The following is a 23,110-nucleotide window of genomic DNA, read 5'->3' as shown; positions in this document are numbered from 1 at the left end:
AACCGACTAGTTGTAAAAAAAAATTAAAAATAAAATAAAGAGCCCAGTGGTTTAGGGGGTGTAATTCCTGCAGCTTCAAAGGAGTTGCTTCCATTTACCTGTGCAGAGGCTTTGGCCTCACAGCTCCTAAGTGGTACGATGTTTCATTTTGGTTTTGGTGTGTTTTTTCATTCCAGGTCTATGATGGTAGCAATAATTCTGCTCGCCTACTGGGCTCCTTTAGCCGCTCCGAGATGCTGGGCACGAGTATAAACAGCACTTCCAGCAGCATGTGGCTTGAGTTCATCACCAACAGTGAGAACACAAGTAAAGGCTTTGAACTACAGTTTTCAAGTAAGTCCCAGACTGCTTGCTCATAGAATAAGCACCATTATTTGAACTATACTGGCACCTAGAAGCACAGTCGAGACAACAATCCCATGGTGCTAGGCACTGGACAAACAGTTAGACATGGTTCCCACTCCAAAAGTCTTGCAGTCTACAAAGCATGGGAGATGACCATTATTATCCTCTTATTACTAAGAGGCAGATGAAGTGCAAAAAGAGTAGTCTGCACTTCGAAGCTTGCCAGTATAGCTGTGCTGGTGAAGGGCATTGGGGAGGATGAAAAATGTGCTTGGCAAAACCTGCATCTCCAGTAGGAGGGATGATGGGGTAGTTCCTTCCAGAGTAGATCTGCAAGAAATCTGTCCTAGTATCAACCCATCGGTAGTGACTTTCTGGCTTGCTCATAGGAAGTCTGCAACAAAGCTGGGAACTGAAGTCTTCAGGTTCTCAGTCCAGTCTCTAAATCATAAGGCCACCCTTCCTTTAATGCTTCTTCCCTGTTAAAGAAAAGATGCAAGTCCAAAAGAGAGCAGTCCCATGTGGGCCTGCAGCAGCTCTCTGCATTACTAGTTATTAACATATTCCAGCTATTGAGAACAATTCCCTCTTACCTTGTACCAGGTTTTGAGCTCATTAAATGCGAGGATCCTGGCATCCCCCAGTTTGGCTACAAGGTCCACGACGAGGGGCATTTTGCAGGCAGCTCTGTGTCTTTTAATTGTGATCCTGGCTACACGTTAAGAGGCAGCAGGGTGCTCGTCTGCTTGATGGGTGAACGCAGAGCTTGGGACCAACCGCTGCCAGTGTGTGTAGGTAAGCCGCTGTCATTTTGGTTAGGGCTGTCTTTGCAGATCCCAACAGAGCCTTCCTCCGACCCAGCCAATGCACTCATCTGAGGCAGACCCCCTTGGATGCAAACACAGACAATAGCAATGTTCCCTTGCTACTCATCCCTTTATCAGACCTCAGTCTTATGAATATAGATCAGGAGCATGAGGCTATGCCAGCTTCCCGCAGGTGTCTCAGGCCGGACCCTCTGAGCCCGTCAGCAAAGCTCTGCTAATGTCTCTCATTCCTAGTCTATATTCCTGCTATTCCTTAAACACACCAAAGTGGAGGGTGGTTTCCCTATGGTGGCAGGCATCATCTGGGAGTTGGTTTGGAAAGCACAAAGCCATTTTCATTTGAGAGTTGCTGAAGGTTACATCCCATAGTCTCTGTCGCATTACTTCTCTTATTGTGTTTCCCCACGCAGTTCTTGAGGCATATGCTCATTCTCTTACTACATCACTTGCCTGAGCAGCACAGTCTGAAAACTCATATACACTCAATATTAAACCTTAACACTCCAGCATTCAAGGGCAATTCTTAAAATCACTTGCAATTTAATCTGTTGCTTCTTGTGGTATTTTCAATTACATCCATTTGCTTTTGAAGCTGGGATAACGGTGTGCATAAATGGATGATAGCTGATGATATTGAAGTGCCCTAAACATGCCAAATGGTATACAGACCTCCCGAAAAAACACTAGTCTGCTGCATAAGTGTTTTAAATATATAAAGGTAAAGACAGGAGGCTGGAAAAGCGATATATGCAAAGTGCTCAGAAGACAACTGACAGAGATCTGAGCTTCATGCATGCTAATGGCCGTTTCATATTGTCCTATTATTTCCTCGCTTTTTGATTTGCAATTGCAGATGTTCATGTGAATACATAAAATGTGCACTGTGCATTCAGATCAGAAGGCCTTTCATATTTTTGACCCTAGGGATGACATTTTCAGACGTTTTCTTGGTTGGCCTGGGCTATTTCCATCCAAGTTAAACTTCCAGTGGTGCTGACGCTCTCAATGGCTGTGATCAGAACAGAGTTCAGCTGGTGCCGACTGGTTTTCAAAATCTTCCCCCAGTGAACTCGCGGGCTCTTATGAGAAGAAAGCCCTGCTCAGTCTGCTAAATGCAGGGAGTTGTTTTGTCCCCAAGAAAGTTGGCTGCTTATCATTGTCAAGCTTATCTTCATCAAAAGCCAGATGTTTTGGACTTTAGTGCAGTCACAGAATATAGACCAGATTGTGCACCACAAGAATTGCAATCTGGGTCTCTAGAGTCTGAAAAAAAAACCAATTAAAAAAAATCAAACTGCAACAAGCTGAGGCCCAAGAACAGATGTGCACATGTGGACAATCATGGCAAGCCATTTAAACAACACAATAAAACAACAGACCCATTTCTTAATGGCAAGATTGGTATCCCCATCTGCCAATAAAGAAGACATACAGCACTGTCACAATTGACTGCATAGCTATTGTGAAGGTTATTACATGGTAACTCTAAGGTAACTCGGTTGGAAATGATAGCAATTAAAAGTGCTATCAACACATATCTAAAGGGGACAAAGCACCACGAAACATACTGCAAGGGACAGTCCTGAATTGACTTGAAGACATAATGGATTATTTTGCCCTTTAGCTGCTATGTCATAAAGCTACGACATATCAATGACCTGTTCACTGCCGTCCTAAACTCCATAATTAACCAGCATTTTCAGTGCACAACGAAGTTCTCCAAGTACTGTTCTCAACGATCCCTGAGTCATTTTCAAGGTCAGAAATAACACATGAGGCTTATGGTGGCACAGAGGTCTCATTAGCCAAGAGCAACAGGGGAAAAAGCTGCCTTCCTCTTATTCAATGACCCTGTGCTGCATCTTAGCTCTCGTAGTCAAGAGGTGAAGTCCACGTGGTTATAATCCAATAATCTTCTCAACCTTTACCCTTTCTGCAGGGGCTCTGTGTATATCTTGCATGTGCAGGTAGATTCCTAGGATTTATGAAAACATGCTGTAGGGTAGAACAAAGTTCTTTGCAAGTTCAGTTTGAAGGGGATAGATGAACTGGCTCTATGATGCCGATGAATAAAGATTTTGGACATACAAACAGAGGCATCTCAACTCACCCCACAGCCTGTCAATTAAGGACAAGTGAATATAAATGGGCTCTCCACCCAGGCACTGCACAGGCAGAGAGTGCAAATATTTTGTTGCCTGCCGTGAGAGTGCTTCAGGTTTGTAGGGACCTGAACAAAAAAATGCGGAGTAGCCAGGCCAGGTGACTCTCATTAATACCCTGTAGCAATCACAGGCTGAGGTCTGCATCTGTTCCTAGTTGCATTGCCAATTAAAAGTTACCTTTGGAGAGAAGTAAAGCGCTGTATTTAGTGTTGCTGGATACATGGGACCAGAAGACACTGAACAATGCACTTAATTTTTTCAGCTGAGTGCGGGGGCACTATCCAAGGAGATTCATCTGGAAGGATATTGTCTCCAGGGTATCCCACCCCGTACGATCACAATCTCAACTGCATTTGGACAGTCGAGGCCGAAGCTGGTTGCACAATTGGGTGAGTTTCAGACCAAGTACTGAGTCTGTTTTGCTGCTTGCTTTTTCCCCTGTTGCTCTTTGCGGGTGAAGCATTGGCTACAGTGTTCAGGCTGTAGCCAAAGTTGGCTTAAGGGGTTTGGATGCACAATTGCTAGTCGGCATCCAAACCCCCTAGGCATCACAGAAGATCCCACCTCCTATTTTGCTACAAGGAGGCTGGGTTATGCACAGTTTTGCTAAATTCATGCTGGGTGGATGTAGTGTTTATTGCTTGTTTTTTTCCCCTTTTGCTGCATCTCTCTTTCTAGAAGCAGATCGCTAATTATGTAAAGAGGCTAGAGAGAATATAATTTCACTTGGAGAGTCACAAATGAGCCAGCCAGCACTTGCTTACCTCCCTGCCAAGACAGGTGGAAGCTGCATCATTTTTCCCCCCACTTTGGCTTCCATTACTTTAATTTATATCCCCTATACGACCTGTCTCAGAAACATGGTTTATGGTTAAAAACATCTGTCGTGTCATACTGTGGAGAAGGCCGGGTTATTTGCTGCTGCTGCCTGGCATTATGGCTTTATTAAACTTTCATCTGTTAGCCTTCAATCCTGTATCTGCGTGCAGGGCAACAGCTTCTTCCTTTTTTATTTTCTTTTGGGACGTAAGCCAGAGTTGAAACTAAGGCTCTGCTCCTGAGAACTGCACTGAGATTTCCCAGTAAAATCTAGCCTGCCTCCAGGTACATTGTTTTACAACAAGGATTTGTTCATGTGTCCAAGAGCCTCTAAGATTATATCTTAGCCAGGGATAATGCTAAGCAATTATAGACTTGGTGCAAGTCAAGTGAAGTCAATGGAGTCGCACAGGTGTAACACTGGGTTCCCAGATGTGAGCCGCAACTGGACAGCTGGAAGGAGGCAATTGCAGCACATGGCTTTCTTTTATTGTAACTTCATTGTTTTATGGCTTTAATAATACAAAAAGAACATACCAAATGTAATTATCTTCCCTACGGGAAGGTTTAAGATGGTTTCCCAACACCTGGCTGGTCCAGAGTCATAAGAAAGTTTCCTCCTTCTGCTTCTCTGACTTTTCTTATTGCTCTCTTACCACTTTGCTTTTGTTAATTGCAATTTAAAATTTAATTTGCCTGAGTTTTTAAGTTGGTATACAAATGAGGCAGGGTACTTGAGTGAAGGTGCTGAGAGCACTGCCTCGCAGGCTTTGTGCAGCCACTAGCAGGCGGGTAAACTTCTACTTCACAAAATATTGTTTGAGATCTGTAGCACTCTGCCCGTATTGAATTTGGGCATTTCTGAATTTCTCATACTGAGGCCTTGTCAGACCAGCTTAAAATACCCCTGTGCTTATGCAGCTATTCCTATCAGGCTAGAGCAGCTTTTCACAGAAAACCTGTAAAACTTGCCAGTACACATTGGGTTAAATAGCAGGAGGAGAAACAATTCCTGGAGAATTTATGCAGTGGTCTTACGCTGACCAGCTTTTCCATTAACCAGTCATTTTGATTTGCACTCCTTCCTGTGGCATTTCTGACTGCTTCTTCTAATGATACTGCTATCCGGCTCTAACACCCCTGTTATTCCAGTTCTGCATTCTCCTACTGCTCTCTCCTGACCTGCAGTATCCCTGCTACATCAGCACTGATCTTCTCTGCAACAGAGCCTGTTAATCCTGTCGAGCTGCGTGCAGTGCTTTTGTTCAATAGATTTATGCCAAGGTGAATTTGGTCCAGGATTTTTAAATGCAGAAATTCCCCATGTTCATTTAGTTTTTGTGAATTGATTCAGTGATGGATGGTCTCTGGAATCAGCATACCAGGCAGAGTTCAGCCAGTGGTCTCCTAATTGGATGCATGGGAGACTTTCCATGGAAACTTTTCAGCAAAGGCTTTTCTCCTTTTTCATCCTTTTGTAAAAGCCTTGGGAGACCTTTGGATGCCCCCATCAGACAATGATGTCTTTTCTTTGAGCTTATCTCCGCTGATGTCTTTCTTGCATCCTTGTTGCAGTCAATACATTCCAATTAACATGTACATGCTCCACCACTATTAATAGCACCTGTTTGCTTCACCTCTTGGTGATTTAGATGGTAATCGCTGCCTCTGGCCCTTCTTTTAAGTTAGCACCAGTGGAAGCAAACATAAATTGCAGCAGTATCTTTTTGCTGCAGAGTAACCAGTCTAGGTGGGAAGTAAATACATAAACGTGAATTTAGAAAACCTGTAAAGGTACCGGCTTGATGCCCCAAGGGACTGAGGTGTGCTGTACTCCTCTGTAGAACAGACACAGCCCATCTAGCTGGCATGATAAGGCATTGGAGGTGAATATGACCCTCTAAAGACCCAGTCCTGCAGCCTCATCCCTGCAAAAAGATACTCTTCCATCTTCATCTCCTAAGGCTTTCAATGCAAATCTACAATCTCAGACCTTTACTTCCACTTAACTTGGAAGTAAAGGTCTGTCACTTAACTTTCAATGCAAATCTACAATCACAGACTTTTACTTCCACTTAACTTGGAGCCCCTTTACATCACTCTGCCAGTGAAAAGCCATGCTAATATAGAACTACATTGAATTTACCTGTGTGGATTTGGTTGTACAATCAATAAGAGAGACATGGGGCCCAAACAGTGTCGGATGCCTGACTTAAAGCATATGTCGCTGACTCGCATTGAATGGGAAGGACCCAAATGGGATATGTTGTGTGCATGTATGGCAGGAGCCGCCAGTGGTTTGCCAGGGGGCAGGAAGAGTGTGAACCCACAGCAGGCAATCATATAATATACCTTGTAACCCTCCCTTTCATCCCACATGAAAGCACCCTCTTCTGTTCTTCTTAAACACCTTTATTTTGCAGCTCAAACAGAAAGTGATGATCTCTGGGTTGTTGAGAGAGCAGATTTCCAGCAACTTCATTTTTATGGTAATCCATTGGAAAAATAATCCTCTTCATGCATGATACAATTGTATAAAGCCCTCATTTATAACTTCCATTAAAATTAATCACCAAAGCTTTTGAGTAAAGCTGTATCTGCGCAGCAAGAGGAGGAGGAGGATGGAAAAAAAGGAAGGCAAGCAGGAAGGAAGGAAAGAGCCTGCCCGTTATTTCAATGAACGTACAAGGATTGCACCTCAAAGGGGGATTAATCATGTGCACACACAAAACTACTCTGTAACATGACAACTAAAATGCCTTTGCTCTGGTAAAACAGCAGGGGTGCACATTGGAAAACAAATGAAATGTTTCTCCCGCAACTGTTCGGCTGGCTGGGAGCGGCCTGTGAATATACTGAGTCAGAAATGGCAGCGGTGCTTTATTGTTTAGCAGCAACCTCAGTGTCGTAAGAGAGTTTATTGATATTGCTAACCCTGGCCTAATGAACGGTGCTGTATTGACAGGTCCATTTTTCAAAGTCTCATCTAGAAATATGAGTGGAAATCTCTGGATGTGTGGCTTTGCTTCACAGGAGGCTTCTGGGGGCACATAGTTAACCATGCTTTTTTGCACCGTGCTGCAAGGGAAATAGAAACCGCCCCAAACTACTGACTCGCAAGGCTCCAACCTTAATCTGAGGCTTGAACCATTTGTTGGTGGGCTATAAATCATTAGTGTTGCTGTTGATCTGCATTCTGCTGCCTCAGTCACCCCAGGAGGTGAATTAATTGAATTGCTTAAGCCAAGCAGCATTGAGTAGGGCATGTGCGAGGATGGGAGACCTAGAAAACTGCAGGCCGGGAGAGTGTGGGTTGAGTCAGTGGCACTCCACTAGTGCCCAGAGGCCAAATCTAAGATCAAGAGTATGGCTTTGTGGGTGCTTTACAGGTACACAAGAGACAGTCCCTGCCTGTTAAACTAGTTAAAACAAATGGGGGGGAGGAAGGGGGAATAGACAATATTATCCTCAATCCCCAGGTGAGAAGCAGAGGCACAAAGGGATTAGGGGCCTTGACCAGGGATACATAAGAAGACCATGGTAGAATTGGTCTCTGCCCATACTGGAGGACCCTAACCCACTTTCAGCATAGGCAGAGCTCTCCCAGCCCGGCATTTCCCCATGCAGTTCGAGGAAGAGGATGGCTTTAACATCTTATCCACTGATCACCTGTTGCCATCAATGGTGCTTGGGCTCCTGCCTTTTCCATTTCAGACCGTGTCTCCAGTGCAGCAGCTCTGGGCAAGGTTCCTTTCTCTTGCCAAATCAGCACCTCATCTATAATTTCCTAGTACCCTTAAAGCCACTTAGGCTAAGTACAGACATTTTGGGGAGGTTAAATCGGGTTCAAAATAGCCACCTGATTTAAACTTAGCTCATCCCGGTGCTGACCTTACAGTCTTGGTGACGAGCAATCAGTCTCAACCTGTAACTGTACAGAAGTTCAATGCACACAAACTGGTCTAAAAATTGCAGAACCCAGTTTAAGATAAACCTAGATCTAGATAGTAACAAACTTATTCAATTTAGGTCAAACTGGCTCCCCCAGCCCATTGTTCCCTCCCCATCCTGACCAGCCAGCCCGCTTAGCCCCCATCCCACAAGCCGCTCTGGGTGCAGCTGCTTTTATCAGTATTTGCTGCTCCAAAGCAGAGCAAGTAAGTCCCGGTGGGTGGAGGAATGGGGGTGTAGATTGGCTGGCTGGGCGGGAAACCCCAACCCACACATGGGTCATGCCTGCCCCCTCCCCCCCACAACTCCTCATGGGTCATACCTCCCCCCATCCCCCAAAGGACCCCGATCCTCTCCAGCCTGCTACCCTCCCCCAGGCTTACCTGATATCGGGCAGCCATTTTGATTCAGTTTAACCCCCGCAATGCCCCCAAATGTCTGTACTTAGCCCTAATGCTTTCGGATGCCTGGGGTAACAGTAGAGCACATTGCACTTAATTCAAGGACATATGCCAGGAGTGGGCAAAACGCAGCCCACAGGCTGGATGCGGCCTGCCAGGCCATTCTGTCTGACCCATGAGGCCCCGAAAAAATTTAGAAAATTAAAAGTTATCTGCCCCTAGCTGTGGCCCTTGATGGCTTGCCAAAACTCACTAAGCAACCCTCCACCTGAAATAATTGCCTGCCCCTGACTTATGCCGTAAGGGTGTGGAAAGTCTCCTCAGCATGTGCCTGTCATTCGGACTGTCTTACATGCCCAGCTGCAAGATCCTTTCCATGAAGGGGCAAAAAGCCCTCAGCAGACATCTGGAGCAAAAAGGGGCATACCTGTCCAGTGTCTCCATGCTTATTGCTGGCTTGCCGCCTTATTCTGGCTAGCAACAGTGGTCAAGGGAGAAGAGGAGGCAGACAAACATAGTAACAATTCTCAGCTTTTCTTCAGTGTCCTTGAGAGGTCCTGAGTCCCTGGTGCTCCACGTGAAGTCGGTATAACCTCTGGATACTCAGAAGATATTATTATTGTTACACCCTACTATTGTTACACACTACTCAGCATCGTTGGAAAATCAGGCCTAGGATGTCTCAATGTAAGTGCTTTTTTGAAAAGCTCGGGCCATGTGGTTCACCCAGGCTCATGCTACAAGTCAAAAGCAGAGCTTTTCTCCCTCTCCCTTCCTTTCTCAAAGCTGTCAATAACTGCTCCATGGTTTATATATATAGCTACATTTCCTAAACTGCTCTTAGCTACATTTGTATACATGTAATGGTGATTGTTTAGAGTGCAAAAATAACTCTCCTTCTCCTATTGTTTCGTATACCTACTTGTTGTGTCTTGCCTTAAAGTATGCACTTTGGAGTGCCGGAGGAGGATGGTGCAACTAAAATGTCATTCGGTTCCATCGGCATACGCCTCCCAGCCTGCCTGTTCCTGAAGGATACCGCATCTCTTTAATAACACGACTTCTCCCTGGTTGAGTTGTAAATGATCCAGCTTTGGTCAGTCACTTCCTTGTCATCAAGGTGTCACGCAGATGGGTTCCTGCTTCGTGGTTAATCATTTATGTTTTCCGCATCTTAAAAATACATTAGGCAGTGAGTCACTCTTCCCTGCAAGGAGACTCCACACTTGTTGGGGATTCCCTTCAGCAGCTGGTAGGACAAGATGTTTGCAGGGATTCCCGGTCTTCCTTTTGCCGGCTCTGTCCTTCTCCTGCCTCATGCTTCCTTGCGTGGAAGGACTTTCCTCTTGATCTGTCTCCCGGTTGTTCCTGTGAACTCAGCGGTGGGTGTGCAGTGGGAGGAAGTGTGCCCTCAAACAAACACAAGGGCACAAGAAGCGAGCAAAGGACATCAGAGCAATACATTCTTGTTTTTCTGAACCTCGTTCTTTTCCTCTTTGCTCAAGGTCCCAGCTACACAGATTTATGATTCAGCTCTTTTGGCTTCTGCCCGTTTTTATGGATGTCTTCTTGTTGCTGAGTACATTTCAGCATTTCTTCCCCCCACCCGCTCCTTCTTTATTTTTGCCCTGGATAAATGGGAAGTTAGCCAAGCGAGTATTTTCTTGTTTTCCTCCATGGATTTTAAGCCCAGTATCTGATGGTTTGCTTTCCAGAGGTTTCCTCAGCACAATGCATACACCTCTCTCCCAATTTCAGAAGGCGTTTTAGCGTGGCATATCTAGAGTTACTCCTGTTTTTAGCCTGACTTCGGCATGTCATGTGGTGTCCTCCCCGGTGATAATGTGGCAATGAAAAACAGAGGCAATTAAATGGCCTTTCTTAGGTTGGCATTTTAAGTGCCAGAATGAAAGGGACTGAACCCTGATGTATCGCAGCCGTTAGCTGACAACTCCCCTGGGTGTAACAATAATAATATCTTCTGCTTAGGTAGCACTTCTTCTCCAGAAGAAACCCAAACTCCTTGCAAATGCGGTGTTTGTGCAGCAATCCTTTCGCCTGCAAAAGACAGCAGCAGTTGTCACGCGCGCTGCTGTACCGCACAAGAGTTTGGGACAGGAAGGGCTGAGGAGCCCCACATCTATTCAGAGTGGCCAGGATGAAATTGGACCTGGTCCGTCGGGATTACCCGCCTGTCCTGCCCCAAACCCTACAGGACGTTTAATAAATGTTGAGTCTATGTTCCACCTGCAAGACAGACAGCATCCCCAACACGAGCTCTGGCCATTAGCTCAGTGCAGACTGTAAAAACGAATGCCATCTGAACACCACTTCTTCCAGTGCCTTTGTGCTGTCCCTCAAGGGTCTCTCCTCTAGGTACGGGCCAGGCATGACTCGGTTTAGTTTAAAGAACAGGCAAGATAACAGCACAAGATGATTCTGCTGCAGGCGGTCATGAACCAGGAAACCTCTGATGCATGAACTGAAGCACCTGCAGCCCTCTCTTCAAAGCAGGTGGAACAATAGACAATACAGAGGAGAGAAATGTAATCTGCATTGAGAGTATTGTAATAAAATACAAAGTGGAGGGCATACTGTAATTTCCCTGGCTGTTGCGAGTTCTTTAGCTGCTCTTTCCTCTCCCTTGCCTCCTTATCGCATATTTTAGAAAGCTGCTCCTGCTTTCTTAGTATTCATATATTTTTTTCCTTCTTAGCATTCTGCACTTTATTCTGTCAGCCTGTTGTGTTAAGGCATTAAATGTTATGAAAGATGATGTCAAAGCAACCCCCAGTTCAGGAGAGAAAGGCACTTCACTGAATGCAGTGGGTTCTGTCTAAAACCTGTCTAGAAGTAGCATCTTAGCACCCAGTCAAGTCAGGCGGTACAGTCCACATTGTATACCGGTGGGGAAATATAGTCATGGAAGTGAAGGATGCAAAGCCCACTGAATTCAATGGAAAGATTCCTCTTGGGTTCACCGTGGACCCCACATCCTCTGCTGTAGTCATACAGCAGAACCAGGCAGGAGACCCGGATCCTGAGACCCCCCCTCACCCCGTGTCCATTGCCCGTAGCCACAAGACCATCCTTCCTCTTCCAGCTTGTAGTTGTCTATGGAAGTGATCCTCTGCAGAATGAGTTTGCTCACCCTCCCAGCAAGTGGAGGTGAGAGGTGTTGTCCATCATCTCACCTTCTGTCTCTGGGATGCTCACTGGCTTCAGAAGGGGTCACTTCTTAGCCTTCTCACTAGCTGGTGAGTTGGATCCTTCAAAGCTGACGTAGATGGGAGGGAAACCAAAGAAGGAGAAATCAAAAGGTACTTCTCGGAGCTCTATTTGGGGTGGAGAGAAGCCAGTAAAATGGTTGGCGCTTGCATTGATAGAAGGTAAGCGGATTCTGCTGCCTACTAAGTAGGTAGGTGAACCCCAGGAGCTGAATTCCTAGCGCTCTTGTCCTTTTTATAATCAATATTTCATTGCCTTCCCAGCAACAAAATTATTACACCAAAACAATCATAACAGAATAAACAAAAGCCTAACGTACCGAACCCTCCTGCACAGTCAATTAATAATATCAAATCACTGGCTCGCATATATAATGCAATACTTCGGTCATGATTATGCTGCATAGTGAATGTAAAATATTAAAGTATCAGGTAGGAGCCAGTGCCTTAAGAAGAGGGAGTAAAACAAAATGAATAAGTAAATCAAGTCAAGCCCTTGAAGTTCAACTGTCTCCCCCTTCAGGGAGCAGGCTCACCTCCATCAGATGCCTCTCCTTGGCTACATGTGGGGCAGGGGCCCACAAGGCTCATGCATCAGCGTACTCTTGATTTTTCCATTTCTCTGCTCTCCTGTTATCCGGATCAGATCCAGGCTGCAGTGTCCTGCGAGCTCCTTCACTAGGCAGTGTTTCTCCTTCAACCTTTCCTAATTCAGCCGCAAGCTGTGGCACTATGAGTCTTGCAGACTTTCCTGGGTTCCATTGCCGTTGGAAGGTCCTTGCTCATCCTGTCCCTATAGCGGCAGGACATCGGCAGTGCCCTCATTTCCCCCACTTTGACCCCAGGCTGGTTAGGGCGTTCTGGATGTTTTCGGGCATTATGCCTGGTGGTTGCATGAGAGAACTTGTACGATTTTAAGAACAAGTTAGACAAACATTTGTATAGGTTGGTTTAGACTGGGATGCTCCTGTTTTGAGCAGGGGCCTGGACACAATGAGCTGTAAGGTCCCTTCCAACTTCTACCATCTATGAAACTATGAACTAGATGTGACCTTCTGAGGTCCCTGCCAGCCCTACTTTCCCATGATTGTGTGATCCACTCCTGGACACTATCCATGTCCTCCCTACAGCGTCACTGTTTCTGTTCCTCCCCTTCCCCACCCCGGTGACCTGCTACCCCACTCAGTCCTGACCTGCCCTGGAGCCTTACAAGATTTCCTATGATCTGATCATGTATTTTCAACCTGCCCTGCAGCATTCAAGAAGATCCTGGCTCCTCTCACACGCTCTGCCCTGCTCCCCATCTCAGACCTGTTTCCCAACACTCAGGATGCTCCCTTCCTCTTGCATTTAACCTTTGGAGCATTAGGCCTGTAGTAAGAACCGTCCACCCAGTGCTTCTCTTCTAGGTTGAGCTTGCACTAAGGACATATTGCTTTAAATAAGGTTCACGGGATATTTTGTTTCTAAGTGATTAGTTTGGTGCCAAGAGCATACACTTTGGTCTGAGCACAGGTTTGGGGGGAAAAAAAAAATCAATGCCTTTTTATCAGCAGATGCAGGCCCATGACTAAAAGCTATTCTGTGGAGAACACAAGGAAGCAAAAGGACAGTCAAGGTTGTTGCCTCTTGCAACAAGAGGACAGTACATGAATTAGGTGCAGGCACATTAGTCATCTTAAAGGGTCCCAGTGTAGTTCTTGCTTAGTTTTCCTGGTGGAACAGGTTTACTGGTTATGCTGAATTTGTCTTTATCTTTAATAATAATAAAAAGAGCTCAGGAAAGTTAAGGGCAAGCTTTGCAACCTCGCCTTTACAACTCCTATAGTGCTCCATTGCAGGCATATTGTGTGCCCATGATTAATGTGCCCATCTGTCTGCCAGTGGAGAGGTTATCCTGGTGCCCATCATGCTACTATCTGAGCAGCTTCAATGGGAAATGAACTGCAGGGCCCTTAGTGGGACCATTCTCCCTGACTCCGGTGTGATTTGGATCAGGCTTGTGACCTCTCTATCACTTTTAGGATTGGCTAGGCATTGCGGGGCATCCAAGTAGGGGCTGGTTTTCAGAGAGCATTGAGCACTCAACCTCCCGCAGTCCCTTTTCTTTCCGCCTGGAGAACTGAGCTCTTCATGAAGGCGGTAAGTATAATCATCCTTGTGTTGCAGATGAAGACACTTGGGCAGGTGAAGTGACATGCCCATGGTCACCCAGCGGTTCAGTGGCAGAACTGGGAATGGCACCGGGTCTCCTGAATCCCAGTTCATTTCCTTAGCTGCTGGATGTCACGGCCTCAAATTAATATCAAGCACTTTTTTTCTAACTGCATCCAGCAAGGGCCTGGCATTTCTTTGTAAAGGCGTCCCAACGGCATCTGGTTCCTTTTCTCCACAGGCTCCATTTCATTGTTTTCCACACGGAAGAATTCCACGACGTCCTGCGAATATGGGACGGTCCGGTGGAGAACGGGATCCTCTTAAAGGAGATAAGTGGCTCCAGCTTGCCCAACGACGTCCACAGCACCTTTAACTCTGTCATCCTTCAGTTCAATACCGACTTCTTCACCAGCAAGCAGGGCTTCGCCATTCAGTTCTCGGGTAAGCACCATGGTGGTGATGTTGCTTTCTCGGTGCTGTTTGGGGCTGGGCATGGGCTGAATGATCACCCACCCCTCTGTATTCACTTGGCAGCCTTGAAAACGCTACTCTGTTGAATGCAGCTCATCTGTGAATAGCTGTAGCAGCACCGTATTCACTGGTCTGGTCATGCGCTGCTACGTCTGTCTGAATCCAAAGTTCCTCCAAATAGAGCAAAATTGTACACCTTGACCTTGTGCTTACAACAGAGAAGAGCACTATGTTCTTTGGTGCTTTGTCCGGATGTAGAGCAGGGAGCTTGTCCGTGTTGCTCTAGGGCACATGATTGTGGGTAGCATGAGTGACTTCCAGCCCTTTAGAGGAATTCCTCCCTGCCTACATACAATAGTTGCCACGGGGTGGCACAGTGAAGATTACCCTCAAGCCAGAGTGTGTGGATGCCTCGGGGGCAGAGTGCCTGGGCACCATGACCCAAGGGTGCATGCACACCACTGAAATCATGTTGCTACTAGAATACTTTCACTAGGACTTGTACCCGGGCAGCTCCTGTGCCTAGGCACAGCCTCTGAGGTCACTTCCAGCCTAGAGGCAACAGCTTTGGTGCCACATACAACAAGGGCAAAACTCTCCCCTGTTCAGAGGACTAGCAAAAGGCCACTACCCACTCTTTTAAGGTCGTAAAATAATGCAAAGTCTCTTATACCTGGAAACCAGTACAGCACTTGGGCACCAGAGTGCTCTGTGATAACCTTACACTGGCACAAACTTCCTTACACAGGACAAACCTCAAGGGGATTTTGATTTGTTCAAGACATGTTAACCACTTGATTGCATGGAGCTCAATTGCAGGGCACCTCTCTGTGCAGGAGATGCAGGTGTCCTGACCCCCCGAGAGTCGTACACTGCACCTTATCTGTAGATGGACAGGCAGGCCTGGCATATTTTCAAATGACCAGTGGTTTTGCTGCCTCTGTATTTGGAGGTCCAGCTTAAAACCCTTGAAAGGGGCCTGATTTTCAGAGGGTGGGCACTGAGTATTTTCTGAAAATCCGGTTCATTTTAAGATCTCAAATTGGGCACTTCAGAATTTGAGGCATACCAAATCCCTAGTTGCTTTTAAAGATCTTTGCTTTAGTCTGTGTGTGATCTGGCAGCGTTCATGTGTACAGTGCCATTGCATATAACACACAGGGCCTTAATAGCTTTATTGTGTAGACACTAAACCCTCCAAACCCATTGACTTCAGTGGGACTGCGCATGGTTGACCATTTAAACACACGCGTTTTTGCAGGGTCACGGCTAGTTGGCAGGTAGCGATGGGTTGATTTTTTTTTTTTGAAGTGAGGCAGTGATGTTACCAAGTAGCAGTAGAGAGATGATGGTATTGAAGCTGCAGTTCATGTTACTGGTCCACTAGCTGCAGGTAAAAGTCTGTTCCCGGTTCCTTCTTTGTGGCCTGGAGAGGAAGGGGCCCTCCAGATTTCCAGCCAGGCTGTGTCAGTCCTCCCAGGAAGCACAGAGCAGATGGGAATCATAGATGCCTTTGGAAACAGCACTGCTCTTTGCTTGGCTAGCTTCAAAGGCTGGCCCAGCAAGCGCATGCTTTCCTCATCCATTTTTCAACACCGGGAGGGAGCAAGCACTATGCTCTTTTGGAAAGTTTCTGTCTAGTCCCCGCTCGGAGATTGGGAGTGAGACAAAGACGTCTAACTCCTTCTGCAGAAGCTGACGGTAACTTCCCTTTTTGCTCAGCTTCCTGGTCTCAGTCCCTGGCCTTATTGCCTGCGACTGCTGACTACCATGCTGGACAGGATGTGACCTGAGATTGAACCTGAGCTGAAACACCTGCAGCTAAATAGTCCTAGTGGTATGAGAACATGGTGGACCAAGTCTTCAGCTGGCATCAATCAGAAGTGAAGTCAGGGACCTGGCTGACAGCAGCAGCAGATCTGGCACCTTATATTTCTTTTGCTGAGATGGGTGGCAACACCACAGAGTTGACCAAGGTTTCATAAAGACAGCAGCCAGACTGCAAGAGGCTCATGTCTGCCTCTTACAGGTCAGGTCTGGAGCCTCCCAAAAATAGGGACTAAATTCCCCTGCCACTCGGGGAAAGAGAAATCTGCTTGCATTAGCAGTTTGGTTTCCACCGTCTGTTTGACATAGGATCCTATAGAAATGCCACATAAGATCAGCGGGTGCCGGGGTTTATTAAGTAAACACGCATGTGCGTGATTAGAAATCACACTTGCCCTCTGCACAGCACGCTCGAACTTGCCACTCCTGGGAGCCTTTTCCAGCTGGAAGAACAGGTGCTCGCTGTGAAGAAGGAGGCAGCTTGTGTGTGTGCATGTGTAAATGTGGCAAAAGTAACAGGGCAGAAAGGAAAGGTGGAGAGCAAAGAAGTTGTTCTTGTTCCCCCTTGTACCTTTAGTTATTAGCAAATGAGGCATCCTCACGAGGTAGATTTAGGAGGAGGTGGTTTGATAGCCGAAATGCCAGTCCAGGGCTGGGGAAACTGAGGTTCAGTTCTTGGCTCTGCCATGAATGGTCTCTGGGGCATTTGACAAGTCATTTATTCTCACTGTGCCTCAGTTTCTGCACTGGTAAACCATGGCAATGATAACTCTATGCTGCACAGGAGGGGCATTAGGATATTATGGGATGAGAGCCATATTCCAGCCTAGCTGGAAGGATGCTCACCTCCTGCTCCAGTTTGTGGGACTTACACTTGAGTTGAAAGAAAATCAATATTTGCAGCCCGTGGAGTTCTTTGCTCCAAGAATGCCACGTGGTGAAATTGCATCGGTGGGGCTTTAGGACATTTTGGGTGAGCCTCTGGGCATTTCTTGCACCTTTACAAGTTAGGAATGAGTAGGGACCGCTGTAATTTAGGCTCTGGCAGGGGAAAAGATGAGCTCCCTGCAGGCTTGCTGGAGCCAATTTCAGGTGTGTTTTCATGGTGGGCTCTCCCACACCTCTGGCTGAGGGAGCCCACCGTGGAGCCAGTTACCATTGAACAGCAGCACGCAGGCTGTTCTTCAGTTGTTTTAAGAAAGTAAAGCTCACCATTTATTAGATCTTTTAATTAAAAGCTCATCGCTTACAATTCTTAACGAAACCATAATAAATCAACTTTACCAAACAACAACTCTTATTGTGGGAGCAGGCACCCAGCGTGCCTATGCCTGCAGCCCCTAGGGCAGGGGGTGCTTACCTGCTCTTCTCTAAAGTCCCTGCCAAAGCGGGGAATTGAACAACCTGATTGGCTAAGTCCTGGCAGGGCCTGGCCCTGCGAACACCATGTGTCCAGGGCTCTACCACCTTCCTTCTCCACATTTCAGGTAAGTTTTGGTTTGTTTGGTGTTTGTTTTTTTTTGGGGGGGGGTGGGGGTTAACTTTTTTTTCCTGCTGTCCCTCTCCCCCACAGTTTCAGGCCATTTCCAGATAAATCTAAGTTTTCTGGGGCTTTGCAGGTAAAGTTAAATTTTGGGCTTTCTCCTGAAGCCTGAATTACAGCAGTCCCTAGAAATGAGCAAAAGTCCTGTTTCTGAGAGCAGACGGGTTACCACAGAGAGGTGAGAAGGAAGGTTTAAAGTCACACTCTTCAACGTTTCTTTTCGAGATAGCCAGAAAAGGACGGGGAAGCTGAGAGCATGGAAAAATACACCCATTTGTTTCCCCCAAAGTTTGAAAGTCATCTTTTTGAAAATTAAAATACCTATGACTAACTCAGTGCTTGATAGGAAAACTGAAGAGTAATCACCTGAAGAGTTGTTTGAAAGGGAGTCATTTTAAACAAAAAATATTTGGAAGCTCCTACCTGCTTTTGACTTATTTCTCTATGCTCCACTGGCAAAATTGGAAAAGGAAGAGGGAAGGAAAAAAGGGGTCAGGAAGGGAGGAGAAAACAGAGAAATGAGCAAAAAACCCTGAAGAATTCCAAATGAAAGACACTTGTGTGATTTTTTTTTTCTTTTTTGCTTTTTTTTTTAAATTTCAGAATAAAATAGCATTCTTTCTAATATATATATATATATAGCATTTAATGCATTTCTGTAGTGCCAACCTTATGTTTTCTTCAGCTACAAATAGGATGCCGAAAATCATAAGACTATTTGTTTGAACATTTAAGAGGATGCGAGGCATACCAAGTTATTTTTTTTCTTTTGCCTTCTGGTTTCTGACTGTAACAGGATGAGCCAGGAGGCCCCTTACAACGTGCCTTACACCTTTTCCATGCACCTAGGAGGGCTTGAAGCATCCTTTTTTATCTGTGAGAGCTGGGGCATCACATGACTCCGGCGCTCGGGCTTTCAGGAGAAATACCAGGCAGCACAAATATCGCGAGCCAAGCACAAGAGCTGCCGACATTGTGACGGAAATGTTTTTCCCAATCCAAAGTATTTCTCCCGTGAAAGGTTTTAACTGGCTTGCATGCTTAGAAGAATGAGCTCATTCCCGGAGGGTTGCCAACCTGTATTTGCTTGTTTGCTTTTAACGCTCCCAGTTTCCACTGCCACGTCCTGCAATGACCCAGGGATTCCTCAGAACGGGACCCGGAGCGGAGACAGCAAAGAAGCCGGCGACTCCATCGTCTTCCAGTGTGACCCAGGATATGCCTTGCAGGGGGAGGCCAAAATCACCTGCGTGCAGATCGAGAATAGGTTCTTCTGGCAGCCAGACCCTCCCTCCTGCATAGGTATGCTCCATGCAGTCATTTCTCTGTGTCCCCTTTTCCCAGTTTTATTTAATAGATTTCATGGACGTTTGAGCTGGAAGGGACCCCGGAGGATCACTGAGTCCAGCCCCCTGCTCCAGGGCAGGAAATCAGCTGGGGTCATAGGATCGCAGCAAGATAAGCATCCAAGTGTGTTTTGAAGGCATTCAAAGTGGGTGCTTGAACCGCCTCAGGTGGCAATCTGTTCCAGACCTGTTTAGCCACAAGGTTTTGCAGTTCCCGGCCTGTTCGTGATTGAGTATAATCGTGCAAGTCTAACATAGCCATTAGCAAACATGGAGTCAAAAAAGGCCCCTATCAGAACCCGAAGGAAGCATCAGGAGTCTGCTCAGCCAGGTCAGTGAGGCCTGGACCATGGCTGAGCTAAGCTAGAAATCCACTGGCTTACCAGGATGGGCCAAGAAAGCAGCCTGGCCTCTAGGACCAGGTGTTCCCAGGAGCCCAAAAAGGAGGAACCTTAGGTAGTTAGTTGGTTAGGAACCAGGGGACTCTCCGCACCAGCCTTTTCTGTCCTGTGTTGCATTGGGTTTCCCAGCGCTTCTGTTCTCGGATGTTTCTGCTCAGATCATAAGCACTCTTGGAGGGCAGGGCTGTTCTGGGGTTTGCACAGCACCTGGCACCAGGACTAAGACTTCAAGGATGCTTCTATACCGGGGTGGGCAAAATGCAGCCCCAGGAGCTGGATGCGGCCTGCCAGGCCATTCTATCCAGCCCAGGGGGCCCCTAAAAAATTTAGAAAATTAATATTAATCTGTCCCAGGCTGCCTGTCATGAGTCCCTCGATGGCTTGCCGAAACTCAGTAAGCGGACCTTTGCCCGAAATAATTGCCCGCCCCTGGTCTATACCATATTCCCAGAGAGAAAGATGCTCCCAAACCCATTTGTTCCTGCTCTTACATGCCAAACCTAGAAATTCAGGAGCGGCCCCATTGCAGGGGCAGGGGACAAAGGGATAATGCATTGCGAGCCCTCTCAAGACCTCTTTCTCCAGCATGCTGGAGATTGGTGATGGAGAAACCGGCCCCCGCTTCAGTGGTTTTACCATCTCACTGCTGGGTTTGGACCCTGAGGGCAGGTGCATGCTGAGAGCATCCCTCCTTTGGGGTGTGGTGTAGACATGCCATGTATAGGCAGTAAAGCCTAAGTAGTACTACTTAGCTGGAGAGCTCAGAGTTAAACGAGGCACAATTAAAGCCCAGCCTTGGAAGGGGGACTTAGGATCTTGGCTGGATGTCTTCTGCACAAGGGTGTAACAAATTCTGATCCTCAGGAGATAACTACCTGACATTCTCCTTGAGCTCATAAAGTCATAAAAGAAGCTCATAAAATTGATTTTTTTTAATACCTCCGGAACATATAAAAATTGTCATGCTAAGCACATAAAAGCAATAAACCTTAAATTTCCTGGCTAATTAAATGGTAGCCAGATATTACTCATTCTGTAACCTTCATTCATGTTTATGCAATGTTATCCCAAGCAAGTCAAATTAATTAATTCTGTTTCTTAAAACTGATTTAAAGCCAGCCAGAAAACTTTTATGGCCTGTCCAGAATTTATGCTTGCTGCAGGACAGCTTGGATTTTTTATTTTTTTTTTTGGAATGACTGTCTTGCAAATCTAGAGAGACATCATTTCAGTGTGATGCAGACAGCCCTTTTACTTGTCCCAGAGCTACAACTAAAATCACGTGGCTGTGCATCGTACCCACTCTCCCATTGAGTTCTCATTCACATTGGAGGCTGGGATCTGAGCTTTTCTTTCCAGAGAGACGTAGCTCACTCCTTGAGATGATCTGAGCTCTGACAATTCCCCTGGGTTGTCTTCAGTGGAGCTGTTTTATTCAAGGGAAACCATTATAGTGAATTGTTTTTGAACACAGCATTGGCAATCTTGTTTTAAAAGAGGCAAAATCACCAAGAGTCTGACAGCAACAAGGTTTTTCCCTTGGTAATAAAGGACTCGAGGAGTTGTTGGTGGGCAGATAATGCAAATAGTCCTGCACTTGCTGCCTAATGACAACTCGTTTGAAAATGGAAATTTCCCCACCCACCATAGAAAAATTGAGTTGTCACGGAAAAATTCAAATCAAAATATTTGATCCTTGAAAAACGGCTGTGGTGCCTCTTGAGAATTGCAATTCAGGTAAATCTTTAGATTGGGCTCGCAGGTTAGATGACATTTCTCGTGCTGATGAGAGATGGGACGTCATGGGAGTTGCATGGATCATGGGAGATAAAAGTCCAACTGGGAATCTTTGCCCATTAAAGAGAATGAGAATATGAGATGCGTGACCTGCGACTGCCATAGCGTGCCACGGCAGTGTTTCGGCATCACAATTTGCGGAGGAGGGAGAGGGGTTCCATTTATCTACAAAAAAATAAAATATCTATCTCCCTTCCCTGGGAGGCAGACATATGCTAAAAGATGTCAGTTCAGTGAAAATTCAATTTTCCAACCCAAATTCCATTCATCAGAAAACTTTCAGCTGGCTTCATCTTCCTGGCAGAGAGGCAGGGCAACGTCCTCTTTCCTTGGACGCTGATCAGGAACGTGCCGTTTGAGGGAGGGGCACCTAAGAGCTCGTCACCTCTGGGAGATGCAAGGAAAAGTTTGCAACTCCTGTGGTTGCAGCTTACAAATTCTCAACAGAGGACCAGCAAAGCGAAGGACAGAAACACATTCATATATTCACAGGAATGATTTTTTATTTTTTTTCTTCTTCAAGGAAGTGCCGTCAACACGTGAGCAAAACTCCCCTTCTCCTGGCTCTTTGCTCTGAAAGATGTTGGTTCACGGAGCAAATGCGCTACGTAGGGATATGCCAGCCATCGGTTTGTCTCTGGTCGCCCTTCTTTATAGCAGCTTGAGCGCCGTATTTTCATGCGGTGCAAATCAAAAAAGCTTCATGGCCCTCCTTGGGTCAAAACCAGCTTGCCCCAGCTGAGCACCTTGCCGGCTCATTTTTAGCAATAAGAGTTAACTAGAGGGAGAAAGTTGGAAAACCAGATACAACAGAGTGGAAAAGAAAGTGCTCCTGGTTGTAACCGGGATTTATATGGTAGCTCGGCAGCAATGCATTGCTTATGCGTATAAAGGATTTAACCCAAATGTTTTTTAAACCTGACTGTGACGTGTGAAGTAACTTGGGAAGATTACGAAGTACATTTACTCCCTCTCTGTCCGTTTGGTTCTCTTCCATCTCCTACACCCCAATGAAAAACAGCCCAGTTTTGCCTGGCAGTCACATAATGGCAAATTTCCTCCTTTCGTGGGCCTTTTCCTCCTGGAAACCACAAGCACCAAGAGGAAAGGTCATGAGAAAAGCTTTTTCTCATGATTTTTCCAGCTGGGAGAGGAGAGGTGAAGTTCTTTGGGTGAATCTGATGTCTTTTATTAGACCAACTAAATAGTTGGAGAACAATTTTTAAGCAAGCTTTTGGGTTGGTTGAACTATTTAGTTGGTCTAATAAAAGATATCGGATTCACCCAAAGACCCTTGTCTGCCTGTGTCCTTAGACCAACATGGCTACAACCTGCACCCTTTATCTTAGTGGTGACTTTTGTGTAGTTTCTGGCCTGTGTTCTTCTGGTCTTAGGAGAGCTGGAGGGTTGGGAAGAGACCCTCCATCCACATTCAGGCTCCTACAGCTTGTGGGAAGCAAAAAACAACACTGAACCTTTAAAGATGCATTAGTTTTTAGGGTTAATTAGAGAGAGGCCCAAATTAGACCCCTAAATTAGGACACATCAGGACCTGAGCAAACCCCGAGATGCACAAATACCTGCCCTCCTTACAATGGGTTGGCCTTGTTACAGGGTTTCTTATTGATATACAGCTCTGCTTTCATTTTGCTACCTTAGCCTTTGCACTCTGACATTGTTTTTCCCATCTGTACTGTAGTACAGGTGCTTTTGCTAAATTATACGAGCTAATCAAAACTTCAGCTGCAAAGGAAGCCCTGGGCACTGGGGCTTTTGAAGTCTGCGTCCCAATCCAAGTCCAAAATGTGTGACTCGAACCATACTCTGTCTTAA

At 46.1% G+C, this 23,110-nt stretch overlaps 1 protein-coding gene across 1 annotated transcript in view; it reads left to right on the top strand.

Annotated features, from left to right (window-relative positions):
* The window catches only part of CSMD2 (CUB and Sushi multiple domains 2), a 645,501-nt gene that overhangs the window by 477,874 nt on the left and 144,517 nt on the right, over positions 1-23,110 (top strand). The window contains exons 23-27 of the mRNA XM_090057063.1: positions 177-333; positions 949-1,140; positions 3,600-3,726; positions 14,131-14,333; positions 18,844-19,035. Of these exons, the coding sequence (XP_089913189.1) occupies positions 177-333; positions 949-1,140; positions 3,600-3,726; positions 14,131-14,333; positions 18,844-19,035 (871 nt within the window). The remainder of the gene's footprint in view (positions 1-176; positions 334-948; positions 1,141-3,599; positions 3,727-14,130; positions 14,334-18,843; positions 19,036-23,110) is intronic.

The sequence above is a fragment of the Crocodylus siamensis genome, chromosome 7, assembly GCF_052110815.1.
Source record: "Crocodylus siamensis isolate JL-2025a chromosome 7, ASM5211081v1, whole genome shotgun sequence".
In the NCBI taxonomy this organism is placed as follows: Eukaryota; Metazoa; Chordata; order Crocodylia; family Crocodylidae; genus Crocodylus; species Crocodylus siamensis.
Note: the sequence above shows the minus strand (reverse complement) of the source record. Positions and strands in the feature narration are given on the sequence as shown.